The sequence below is a fragment of the Rhea pennata genome, chromosome 6, assembly GCF_028389875.1.
Source record: "Rhea pennata isolate bPtePen1 chromosome 6, bPtePen1.pri, whole genome shotgun sequence".
NCBI lineage: Eukaryota > Metazoa > Chordata > Aves > Rheiformes > Rheidae > Rhea > Rhea pennata.
The window spans coordinates 40,362,595-40,374,981 of NC_084668.1; the positions used below are offsets into that span (position 1 = coordinate 40,362,595).

Below are 12,387 nucleotides of genomic sequence, written 5' to 3' on the forward strand. Positions count from 1 at the left end.
CTTGTTGACAGAGTTCTGTCCATAAGGAATCATGAACAATATTCTAGTATTTGAGAATAAAATTCTTCTCATGCTTTCTGTAATGTTCCGAAAGCCAATGTATGGATGTAAAATACTTCACCAAACATCATTGACCCTGGCTATCACAAGTTTCCAAGCAATACTCTTACCTAGACATGACATGCATGCATCACAAAAAAAGCTAGACAGAAAAGGAAAACAAAAAAAAACCACTTCCTTGCAAGCACAACTGGATTTAGTCTTTGAAACATGTAGCCTTTTGTATTCTGGAAAGACATGGATACCAGAGTATAGACATCTGAAAGCATTTTTGGGCAGGATGCATTTCCTAGGTATTCATCACTTGGATATTAATATAGTCATGCATCCAAACACACAAGACTCTCATAGTTTGAAAACTGACGTAAACACGTAGAAAAGCCTTCACTGGTATTAAGTCTTAAACCTTCCCTAAGGTATGTAAAGGACTAGACCAGAGAAGATGACACTTCTGTACTTTTCTTTTAAAGCCTAAGTTTGTGACTACAAGAGTCATCTGGAGAGTTTGCAGGACTTGAATCACCACAGTGATCCAACTAGAGAAGAAACAGCACCTCATTTTGTCTCAAGTGATCTGCAAGGACTGCCTCTGACAGCCTCCACTCTCAGATGGCCTCAGATGAAATGAATCTGGCTGAAGATGCCACTGCCCCACAAAATAATTATATCAGCTGGTCAAAAAGTTAAAGATCTACTGCAACAAACAGTAGCAATCCTATTGCAAAAGCTGCCTTATCTTCATTTTCCCAAACAGTTGTTATCACTGACAAGAAGCTTGCTGCATAAATGAATAACAATTTATCTAGAATTTGGCATTTTACTGTTAGTTTCCAAATTGCGCTCAGGTAAGAAACTGGTGAGAACCTTGAAATTTAATGATATACATAAAAGCTTCACCAACAAGAAGGGTCATCTCAGCTGCTTTAAGACAACACAGAAAAAATAGATGGATTAGATTGTACAAAGCATCACCCATCCTCTTCAGAAAGTCTTGACAAGTCATATAATCACCAGCAGACAAAAATTAAGTCTTTCTTGAATCTGAGAGTACAATGAGCACTGAAAGCCATGCCATTTTTGTGTGATGGCCAATTTACTCCTTCATCACTGAGTAAGGCTGGTTTCAGTACCAAAGCCAGCCCTTGCAGGACAGCTGATTTCTTCTTGATCTAAATGCATGGGAACACACAACTTCAAGCACTCTTCGGAGAAAAAGCATTTTGCATGACAGGTTAGCTCCAAGTGCCAGTGTTGGTGATGTGGTCAGAGATGCTGTGGCTGAAGAAACAGTCTCAATGTCATACATGACACCAAGAGAAGAAATCCTATGTGAACAACTGTTATTCACTTGCACCAAGAGAAGAGAAGTCATGCACCTCAGCACTTGCCATAAAGAGTGGGATACGAGCTGCTTTGGTGTTTTCTTCTGGCCTAATTGCCAGAAGTCACAGTCACAGTTTCAAGTTGGTATCCAGGTTCAGCTCAAGGTAAAGAATTCTGGAACTAAACTGGCATCTGCTTCTTCAGAGTTTATGCAATGGTGGAAGTTTTCACTAGTGCACAGAAGTAGGGACCAATTGCTATCAGCACAACAGAACCAGGGGGTCCTGTTATATAAAGCTAAACAGAGGGCCTTCAGAAGACAGCCTAACACGTTAAAAAAAAAATGTACTACAAAAGTTCAAAATCCCCAGTAAGAGAGGGCTTCACTATACTGCTTTGCCAAAAAGCGCACACACTTGCAATGTGAGAGAAAGGCTCATAGCTCAAACAAAATATCACATAGGTGGCTCAAGACTGCAGCATAACTTTAGCAAAAGTTATTGGTATGTGAGTTTAGGCTGGGGGAAAAAAACAACAACAACAACAACAACAACAAAAAAAAACATGCCAAGAAAGCTGGTGAGCATCTAACATTTCAGGTTGCTTATTGTGGAAAACAGGAGACATTTGAGACACTGATAATGAGGAACCTGGGCCACAGTTCTGGCCATAGAATGTACAGACCAACATGACAGCCCTATAAATACGTCTGTCAAGAGCGAGGAAGCATGGTAGGAACATGAACTGCCTGGCTGCAAAGGTCTCAGATCTCAAAGACAAAGCTCATAAAAATCTGAAGTGTGAACATGCACACGGACTGTGCACGCTCACTTGACACTAGAAAGTAAAACTAGTGGGGAAGGGTATCACCACAGAAATATAAAGATCAGTATTAATATGTATGTGGGTAAAAATTTCATCAATTAGAAAGTTATGATATTAGCCAGACGTTTCCAAAAAATACCCTAGGTATGGAATCAAGGCCGTCAGACTTCCTGCCTCACATAAAAGGTATCATTTTGTTTTTACATATAGCATCTGCAAGTCATTAGCAACATATATCACTGTCATTAAAAGGGAATCATTTCAATTGAGCATAACAGAGATATGTAATTAAAACTGCATGCAGTAGTAGTAACTAAAAAATTCAAGCATGCTAAGTGCGCACAACTGAATGAGAACAATAATCAAGAACATAGTATGGTAATTTTAAAAAGCAGTACTGCAAATCCTGCTCCTATAACAACTAGGCTACTCAAAGCAGCAGGCTGCTGGGCATAATCAGGGCGATCAAAGACGGTTTGAAATCCAAACCACTTCATCACAGCAGTTTCTTAAAACAAAGTCAAGCCAATTAAAAAAAAAAAAAAAAAAAAAAAAAGGTGCTTTAAACTAGGGAACACTCACACCTTTTAGAAAGAGGCTGACTACCTAACCAAGCAGCAAAAAAAAGCAATGGCATTATATACATTAGATGAAAAAGCAACCTATCAGTTCCTTTTTCAAGCAAGCACTGTATTCTGTACCTGGCTGATATGTACAGCAGAAACCTGGGCAGAACACACAGATGAGTGACTTGGAGAGTTTGGTAAAGATTTGCAGGGTCCGATCGAGAGCTGCTGTTTCTTCCTTGTGGCAACGATCTTCTGGGCAACTGAAAAACAGATAAACAAACACACAGGCAGATAAGCTACAGGACACGCTGAAGAATGCTAATTCAAAAAATATACAGGAAGACTCAGAAAATACACATGCACAACAGGGCACAGCTATTAAACAAATTCCCATTGCCAAATCCTGCACCAAGAATTGAATGTAATATATCCAATTAAGAAGACAGATGCTGGTTTTCTGTGATGTGCTCACGAGTCATCTCCATGTGCTGCTCCAGCTCTGTTCTCTGCACGGATGAAATTGCCCCAGATGCTTAACTTGCCACCAGTTAAGCATCACTGAATCACTAACATCAAAGCGGAGGGGAGGGGGGAGGGAGAGGAGGCGCAGGAGTTGCAAAAAACAGTGCAAATATTCAGACAAAATACATGCTCATCTCCTCTCTTCAGTCCCCCCCTTCCCCAAAATGTGCTACTGCAAGCCCAATATGTGCTTATAAGATAATGCCACACTAACAAAGCTTATTGCAGTGAATATTTCCCTTTCTTCTTCTGGATGTTCTCCTTGCAGATAAGCGTATTTCACTAATAATTTTAATTTAATTTAATCTTAATCAGATCCTGGAAGGTGTCCTCTATTACAAAATGCCTGTTTGATAGGAATGCTAGGCTCCCAGTCCACACATCTCCGTTCAGTTTACAAAGCAAGTTGTATTCTCTGCTGCCAAGGGATAAAATAACCTTCTCTTAATTACTGAACACCACACCAGAATGATCAGTTTTGGAAACACACAATCTTAAAGCATGTGAAAAGAAAATGGAATAGGAGAAGTTCTTGACATAGAATACCTGGGCTCATTCGGCCACATGCTCCATCCCATTTAAACTCACTAGAGGAAGAAGCTACATAATAATTTCTAATTTTAGTCTTTACTTAATCCCACTAGCACAGCTGAAAACTATCAGATTTATTTTGCAGTTTGAGAAATTTTCTATAATCCCCAAAGAAAAACAGCATTTAGCAAACATGGACAAGGATCAGAGTCATAATGTCTTCATATACAGGTTAACAGGCTCATAATAAAAGGCAGAAACAGTTCATCTGAAATGCAGTAATTACCATACATCTCCTATAATTTTATGATTAAAAAAAATCAAATTATTTCTGAAATTTCATCTGTGAGGCACTGAAATTGTAGTTCATTCTGCTATTCAGTTAAGGCCTTCAGACAAGCAAGGTGATGAATATTTAAAACCCTTTACACTGTATTTGTCCCTACCTTTTGGGTCACAGATTAAGTAGGAAATAAAATGCCAGTCTCCGTAAGAACAGACTGGTATAACGGCTAATCCAAAATGCTACTAACAAAATGTAATGGCCTATGAAGCGAAGCACTTTATGAAATTCATCTAAACCAAAAGATTCTGTGAATGACAAACTGAAGCAGAAAAGCCAAAACATGGACAGCACCTCTTCTTCCCAGGGAAGACTACTACTTGGGACCCCTGGGCCACAAGATGTTGAGAGGCGGAGACCAACCATAGCAGCAACGATATCCTTTGAAGCAGTTATATCCCACTATGGCCGAAATGCTTTTTTAAAAAGTAAAAAAAAGAAAAAGGGGGGGGGGGGGAAGAGTAGAAACTGCAAAAGTCAAAGTTTGTTCAAGGTATAGAAATCAACACTCAAGAAAGCACGCTCCAGTAAGCTCATACTAGGGCACTTCACTACAAGCATGCTATATGTGAAGGTATCTGCCATAGAATCATAGAATGGTAAGGTTGGAAGGGAGCTCTGGAGATGATCTAGTCCAACCCTCAGCGTAGCCCTGTACAGGGATTGAACTCACCACCTTGGCATTAGCAGAACCACGCTCTAACCAACTGAGCTAAACCTGCCCCCATCCAAACAGGTATCACAGCATCAGCTTGAGACATTTAAGTTATTAACTCAAGTAAAGTGCAACAGTTTCCAAAGATACAATTTCTTCTACTCTGTCACGGTTTGATGGATACACTACTCTAAGATATGATGTGCTGTGTCTTCTTGACCTCAAGAGATATTCCTAGATACAGGAGATTTGGAAACTTTTAGTTTTGAAACAGCTCTCTAACAACAAATGCAAAAACTCGAGGTTTTCCACAGACCATATCTGCTGAGGGGAGTTTAAAGTTATAGGCAATATGAGGTAGCAAGACATTAAATACTATCACATACGGAATAGGAAGGGTAGGTATAAAAGGCTGATTATGCTGTATTTATGTGACTCAGGAGCACAATATATGGCAACATTATTTTTAATTGATGGGAAGTCTTCTCTGAAAAGGGAATCTAAAGGGTGAGATGTAAATTATGTTGTACATTTTTATTTTTACAGATTTATTATTTCAAATATTCCAAGATTGAAAAAAATTATTTTTCCTATGTAATCACAAGAGAGTTCAGTTTGGAAGGGACCTTTGGAGATCATCCCAGCCAAATCCCCTTATCAAGCAGGGTCGCCTAGAGCAGGTTGCCCAGGACCACGTCCAGTTGGGTTGTGAACATCTCCAAGGATGGAAACGCCATGACCTTTCTGGGCAACCTGCTCCAGGGCTCAGGTACTCTCACAGGATCAAACATTCAGCTTTAGTTTAGTTTGATATAGCCAGGGTATACTGAGGTAGTACCTTAACTTCCATTAAAACCAGTTCCATGAATTAAAACAGACTCCAACTTGCAAGCACAGAGCTTGCAAGCTGACGTCTGCTAACATTAACACTTCTGTTCCTTATTCTAAAATCAAGGCTACTGTTTTACTTAAAAATTACTAAATTCTGTAACGGAGACTGTCCTCACTTGCACCTGTCTTCACATCAAAAGGGTCAGTGAGGCACAAACTTATTGTAATTAAACTCAACATAATCCATCTGTCTTGTTCAGAGAATATAAAGAGATATTTATATAAATTGCAAGATTATTTGTCCTCAATAAGTTATAACATAGGCAGAGATATTGTTTAACAGCATAAGCACACAATTTCTTCTCAAAGGAATGCAATTTCAATAACAAACTGGTCTGTGGCTTATGTTTTTCATGTAAATGAATGATGGCATAACCGTGATTTAGTGAAAATACATTGTATAAAAAATGACTCGTATATATGAAGAAGCAGCTTCATTAGTTACATCCCACCTCCAATAGGCCTCTTATCATCCTGAAAGGATGATATCAATTAATTTATGTTCGCGTGGCATATTGATCATAACCTTCATCAGCTAATCATGTTTAAATTACAGAGGAATATCGTAGCACTCTGTCATTTCAGAACCATTGGTTTATCGATCTGGAGTCTGGAAAGCCATATATTAGAATATTTTGAAATGCATTAGCAAATGCAGAGAGCAAAGCTAAGGTCAGATTTTAATATATGCACATGGATTTGTCTTCATCATATGTGGTAAAGATCTGAATTAAGACCAAAACTGAATTAAAACTCCTACAGGAATGAAAACTACCTTCTCAGCAAAAGCTGCCACTCTTACAAGGAAGAATACAGGTAGAATATAGGTATATAATGACTAGCATCACACTAAAAACTATAACGTGCTCCATGACTTTTCAAAGATGATGGAGAGTCCCTGGCAACAACGTCCACCAGCTCCCTCAGTACCTGTGGGCCATCCCATCAGGGCCAATGGATTTGTGAACATCAAGCTTGCCCAGAAGATCTCTAATCCTATCCTCCTCAACCAAAGAAAAGTCTTCCTTTCTCCAGACTTTCTCCCTTGTCTCCAGGCTCTGGGATTCTTGAGGGCTGCCCTGAACAGTGAAGACTGAAGCAAAGAAGGCATTTAGTACTTCTACCTTCTCTGTAGCCTTCATCACCAGGGCCTCCACTCCATTCAGTAGCGGGCCCACATGTTCCCCAGTCCTCCTCTTGTTACTGATCTATTTGAAGAAGCCCTTTCTGTTGCCCTTCCCATCCTTTGCCAGATTCAATTCCTAATGGGCCTTAGCCTTCCTCACCGCATCTCTACATACTCTGGCTGCATTCCTATAATTCTCCCAAGTAGCCTGTCCCCTCTTCCACATTCTGTGTACTTTCTTCTTCTGTCTTTTGCCAGGATCTCCTTGTTCATCCATGCAGGTCTCCTGCCCCCTTTGCTGGACTTCTTTCTCCTTGGGATGCACTGCTCTTGAGCTTGGAGGAAGTGATGCTTGAATACTAGCCAGCCTCCTGGACTGTTTGTGCCTTGCTGTGTAGTCCCTCCAGCAGATATCAGGGTGCTTGAAGTCTCCCATGAGAACCAGGACCTGTGATTGTGATGCTACTTCCAGCTGTCTAAAGGCCTCATCAACTTCCTCTTCCTGGTCAGGTGGCCTGTAGTAGACACCCACAACAGTGTCCCCCATGTTAGCCTGCCCTTTGGTCTTCACCCATAAGCTCTCAAGTGCCTCCTCCTCCACCCGTAGGCAGAGCTCGATGCATTCCAGTTACTCTCTCACATAAAGAGCAACTCCACCACCTCACCTTCCTGGCCTGTCTTTCCTAAAAAAAAGGAGATAGCCATCCATGACAGCATTCCAGTTACACGAGCTAGCCCACCATGTCTCTGTGACTGCAATGAGACCATGGCCCTGCAACCGCGCACAGATTTCCAGTTCCTCCTGTTTATTCCCCATGCTATGGGGAATAACCTGAGCAGACAAGCATTGGCAGCCTTTCAGTGACATCTTGTATCTGTGCCCCTGGCAGGCAGCATACCTCTCTAGAGGAGGGGGTCAGGTCGGCAGATAGGTGCCTCCATGCCCCACAGCACGGGGTCATCCACTACAACCACTTGTCACCTCTTCTGAATGTTCACACAAGGCACAGGGTCTGACAGCCCAGTTGCTTCCCTTGAAGTCAGATCCAGGTCCTCCTCATCCTGGAGGGTATTAAATCAGTTCTTCAACTGAAAGTCCAAGTCTACAGGAGGATTAGGGGCCTTTCTTCTTCTTCTATGAGAAGCAACTAGTTTCCCACTGCCTTCTACAAGGCTGTGCCGTACTATTTCACTCTGCACAGAGCCTTCCAGCACCTCCCCTGCTGCAGGAGACTGGGACTCCTGAAGTAGTGTAGTCTCCAAGAATGCCCTGTCTATCTCCTGCTCACTTTCTCGGATACTTCACAGTCTGCTGACTTCATCCCACAACTCCTTGACTTGATGACACAAATCGTCAACAACAGCACACCTCGCAAGAGGGCTGACTCTCAGCCCAGGGCTTCTGGAGAGGCTCCAAGCACTCCCTGTAGCCTGAGACCTGTAGGGCTGCATCTGCTGTAAGGGTCTGTCTGGGTTGAAGCTTTTGACACAGCTAATGCAGCAGTTCCAACAGCTACAGGCAAACGTGATTTGCGGCAAGTTATAACCATGTTTGTGAAAGTGGGCGCTACTAGGACTGGAAAAAAAGAAAGATATCCTCTTGCACCTAACTGCACTCCTCCTGCATGAACTGCTGCACAAACTGCCATGTCTGTTCACTGCCTCTGCTGCGCAAACTGCTGTGTCTGTTAGCTGCATTCTATGCCTGGCTCTTACATAGGCCTCTCCCTAATACTGATTCACAGGGTACTTAACCCACCCTAAGCAAGGGCCACCTGGATCAAAAGCCCCAACTCCCTCTAATCCCTCTAAAATTCCCAAGACCATATATACATTTGAAAAGCTTCAGCTTTCAGGTGAAAACTAAAGCACTCACCATTGAAATATGTCTCTCCAGAGGAAGATCTACTGTTAAAACCAATCTCGATTGCTTTTATATAGTGGCAAAGCAGAAATAAATCTTGGTTTTGCCCTGGAGCTTTTCAGGTCCTGACTCACCCACAAAAAAAAAAAAAAAAAAAAAAAACTATTCAATGTAAACACATTTGCTAAAAAATGTGTCTCCAAAACAAATGAATACTGACTTGCTCCATGCAGTGTGTTTCAAAAATAAAGTTACTGACAGGTATTTTAGCTATCTTAAAAAAAAATAAAAAAGAGAAAATCTGTGTTCTTCCTACTTTTATATACTCAATTAAACTAGCAATTTCAGAGAGATTTTACCGTAAGCCATCTATCCATATATATGAAAGCTGAAATAAATTCATTTGCAAAGTCAAGATGTCTCTTCTGCAAACAAACAGGACCCTCATGAGAGCATTTAAGGAGTTACAAAGCAATGAAGAGGCAAGCTGAGGCTTAGCAAACATTTAATCTTGGCAAGAGAAAACCTAACTTCTATATATATAAAGTTAATTTCGTGAACTGGAATGCCTAAAATGTATTTTGCTTTCAAGTTCGGTCAAGGAAGACCCTGTGAAGTGCCCAATGCTTGAGAAGAACCAGGTTTCCACCTGGGGACAGAAAGTTCTCAGCTCAACTGCACCTTCTTCAAGGTCTGACCCATCCTGCCCAAATAGCAGCAGCATCTCACCTGCAACGCTGTGCCTGGTTGCCAAAGCCACTCACCCATAAGCATCCTCCGTGTGCTGTTCACGTGCCAAGGTTGAGTTAATCAACATCAGGTTGAGTTAAAATCCACCAGTTGGTGGAAAAGATGCAAGAATTATTTGCACCGCATTTTTCTTCCACTTCTTCATACGAAGAAAGTGGTTTTCAACAGAAGTTGGAGTGGTCACTGTTCACTGAGAAGCAATAGGAGGGACAAATTCTCATGAATATCTATTTTAATAACATGGAATGACAAACAGCATCGTACCTTTGCCAGAAGTCACTGACCACTTCATTCTTCCTATTAATAATTTGCAAAAGGTGAGACAATCCTTTGAATGAAACCTAAAAGCTCTTGGTAAGAGGGACAGCCAGTTCTCTGAAAACGAATGTGCAGTCTTTTTCTTTCTTTCCCCCCCCTTTTTTTTAATCCTACAACAAATTTTAGTGCTATTTGCAAGCTTGAGAACTGCAGTAACATTCATGAGAATTAGTGAGGCAATTGCTCTTACGAATCATCAAAAGATTTCTGCCTACAAAAAAAAGCACAGAACACTATCTCCAGTGCAACCGGTGTTATACAAGATTCCCAGTAAGAGAGTGATTTGTAAGGATGCTAAGCAATATATGCACTATACTGAATCTTTGAGAAGGCCATGCTCTCACCATATCATCAAAGGGCATGGTGATATTTTTAAGTACAAGAAAAAAATCAGGTTCAATCACAAGGTTTCTGTGCGATACCTTTCTCAGTTTTGCTGATAAAAATTGTGAAACATGAGTTTTCCTCGTAGGTTGAAAATCTTTGCTTAGTCCTTAAAACAGCAAGGGAGGAAAACAGCTTAGGAAACATCACCAAATTTGTCGCCTTCTGTTTTCTGACATCAGCTGTCAGGACCATCAGGAATTCCCTCATCCAAATCAATCCTCAGCTGCCAGCATCCTTTTGGGAGCCAGCACGCTATCCCGCTTCCTCCCACCCTAGCTGGATAGCTGGTTTTGTTAAAAAATGAACCATCTTGAGCTTCCATTTGTTCGGGTGCATGCTGGCAGTGAGTTTCTGTATGTGCAGCAGCTTAAAAGCCTCTGCAAGTCACCTAAAATAATGTGCAAGAGAGATCACACTCTCCCCATATCCAATGCTTCATGCTTTTCTTCTCACTGCCCAGTTCACGTTGATAAATTAACACTTCCAAGGACACGTATTTGCTTTCAAAGGGTATTTCCCTGTGTCAACAGTGGTCACCATATGTTACTGTAATTCCTACAGAACATAGAAATTGATAGAGCACAAAGTACCTTAGCTAGCATCTCCAGCCAACAGGAGGAACATCAGGGAATAAAATTTTAAATATAATAAAACTCATTCCTGCAGAAGTCCTTGTCCTTACCAGTTCCTCCCCCCCCCAAACAAATCTATCAGCCTTAACACATCCAGGAAGGGAGACAGAAAGCAGAAGCAGCATAACTGATACAGCAACAAAAATCACGTTTTATCAGATGAACAAAAAAAATTTGCTTCTGCTTCTAAGTCCTGCTGTTGACTTGTTTCACAGCAAAAGCCCTACTGAAGAGCAACATACTGCTGGAAACCAAAGGTGGCTCACAACATACTTTTTTACTGCAATTGCATTTTAGCTTAATATTCCACGTTTACAATAAATAAGTATTCAATAAAAATAAATTTATTCCATAATTACGTACTACAGGCACAGCAGTAATAACTGTAAGAGCAGGCACTAAATGGAAATGATTTTTGAAAAAGAAACATTAATGTAAGCATCCACTTTTAAAGCCATTCTGTCTGTTATTTTAAGTTCAAATTAATTTCTAGCCTAAACAACAACTTTTTTATGGCTCTTTTAAAGGACACCTTGGCATACCATTTGCCAGCTATAATACAAAACAAGTACTAGACTACTTCATATTTGGGCTTGAATGTAAAAATGACTCAGGCTGCTTACTAAAAAAATTATTTGCATCTGTCACAAATGTGTTGCCAACGGCAGTGCAACATTTTCAATTGCTACAAACTCCAAGATCACAGGTGCATTAAGGGGAACTTTTTGCTGAGTCTGAAGAGCAGTTCGCTGTTTGAGGGCAGGGAAGACTCGAGCTTCTTGGACACAACATAGGGATGCAATCACAGCCCTGCTATGCACTCATTTCCCTCTTTTGCTAAGGAGCCTCCCATCTCATATCAACATAAAAAAAAAAAGTCTTGTCCTCAGAAATCTTATCCATTTCAGTTATTTCAGACAATGATCAACCTGTTTCAATCAACCTGTTTCAAACAACATTGCCAGCAGTCGATTTAATATGGACTTCTCGTGTGCAAGCATGTAGTACACATGCAAATCCACTTAAGACTGTAACAGACTATGGTGATACTTGCTGGGACAATAAAATGGGTTGGTACTTTCATCCAAGAATGCATAGCAAAAAGGTCCAACAACACCTGGCAAAAGCTTGCAATCCTCAGCTCAAAAAAGCATTAAAAGATTTCAGATGACAAAATCTTGGTTAACAAGTCTTTTTTTATTATTATTTGATTATATACACACCTGCATTTTTATTTCTTAACTAAAATGTACCTTCCTTTGAAGCACTGCATAATCATACCAAAGAGACCTTGGCTCATCTCATCTGCCTGTACTCCTCAAGTAGCCCTGCACAAGCAAGTGACTCAAGAGAGCCTACCAGTTATCAAGGAAGCAAAGAGGCATGAAATATGCCTCTTCCTTGGTGAGAAGGTAAGCAGGTAGATGTTTAGACCATTATATATATTTAAAGTCCTGTTATTCTGTTTCAGCTATCTAAAACTACTTGCTTTTACAGGTTCAACAGCCCAAAAAACAAAAATGAAACCAAAATGAAATAACCAAAATGAAAACAGGGGACGCAATATTAAACATTGTAAAAGCAAATGCAA

The 12,387-nt window shown here is 40.6% G+C and overlaps 1 protein-coding gene across 5 annotated transcripts in view; it reads right to left on the reverse strand.

Annotated features, from left to right (window-relative positions):
- The window catches only part of AGAP1 (ArfGAP with GTPase domain, ankyrin repeat and PH domain 1), a 375,973-nt gene that overhangs the window by 190,170 nt on the left and 173,416 nt on the right, over nucleotides 1-12,387 (reverse strand). For all 5 annotated transcript variants that reach the window (XM_062578166.1, XM_062578164.1, XM_062578163.1 and 2 more), the window contains one exon: nucleotides 2,910-3,037. In XM_062578166.1, coding sequence (XP_062434150.1) covers nucleotides 2,910-3,037 — 128 coding nt within the window. The remainder of the gene's footprint in view (nucleotides 1-2,909; nucleotides 3,038-12,387) is intronic.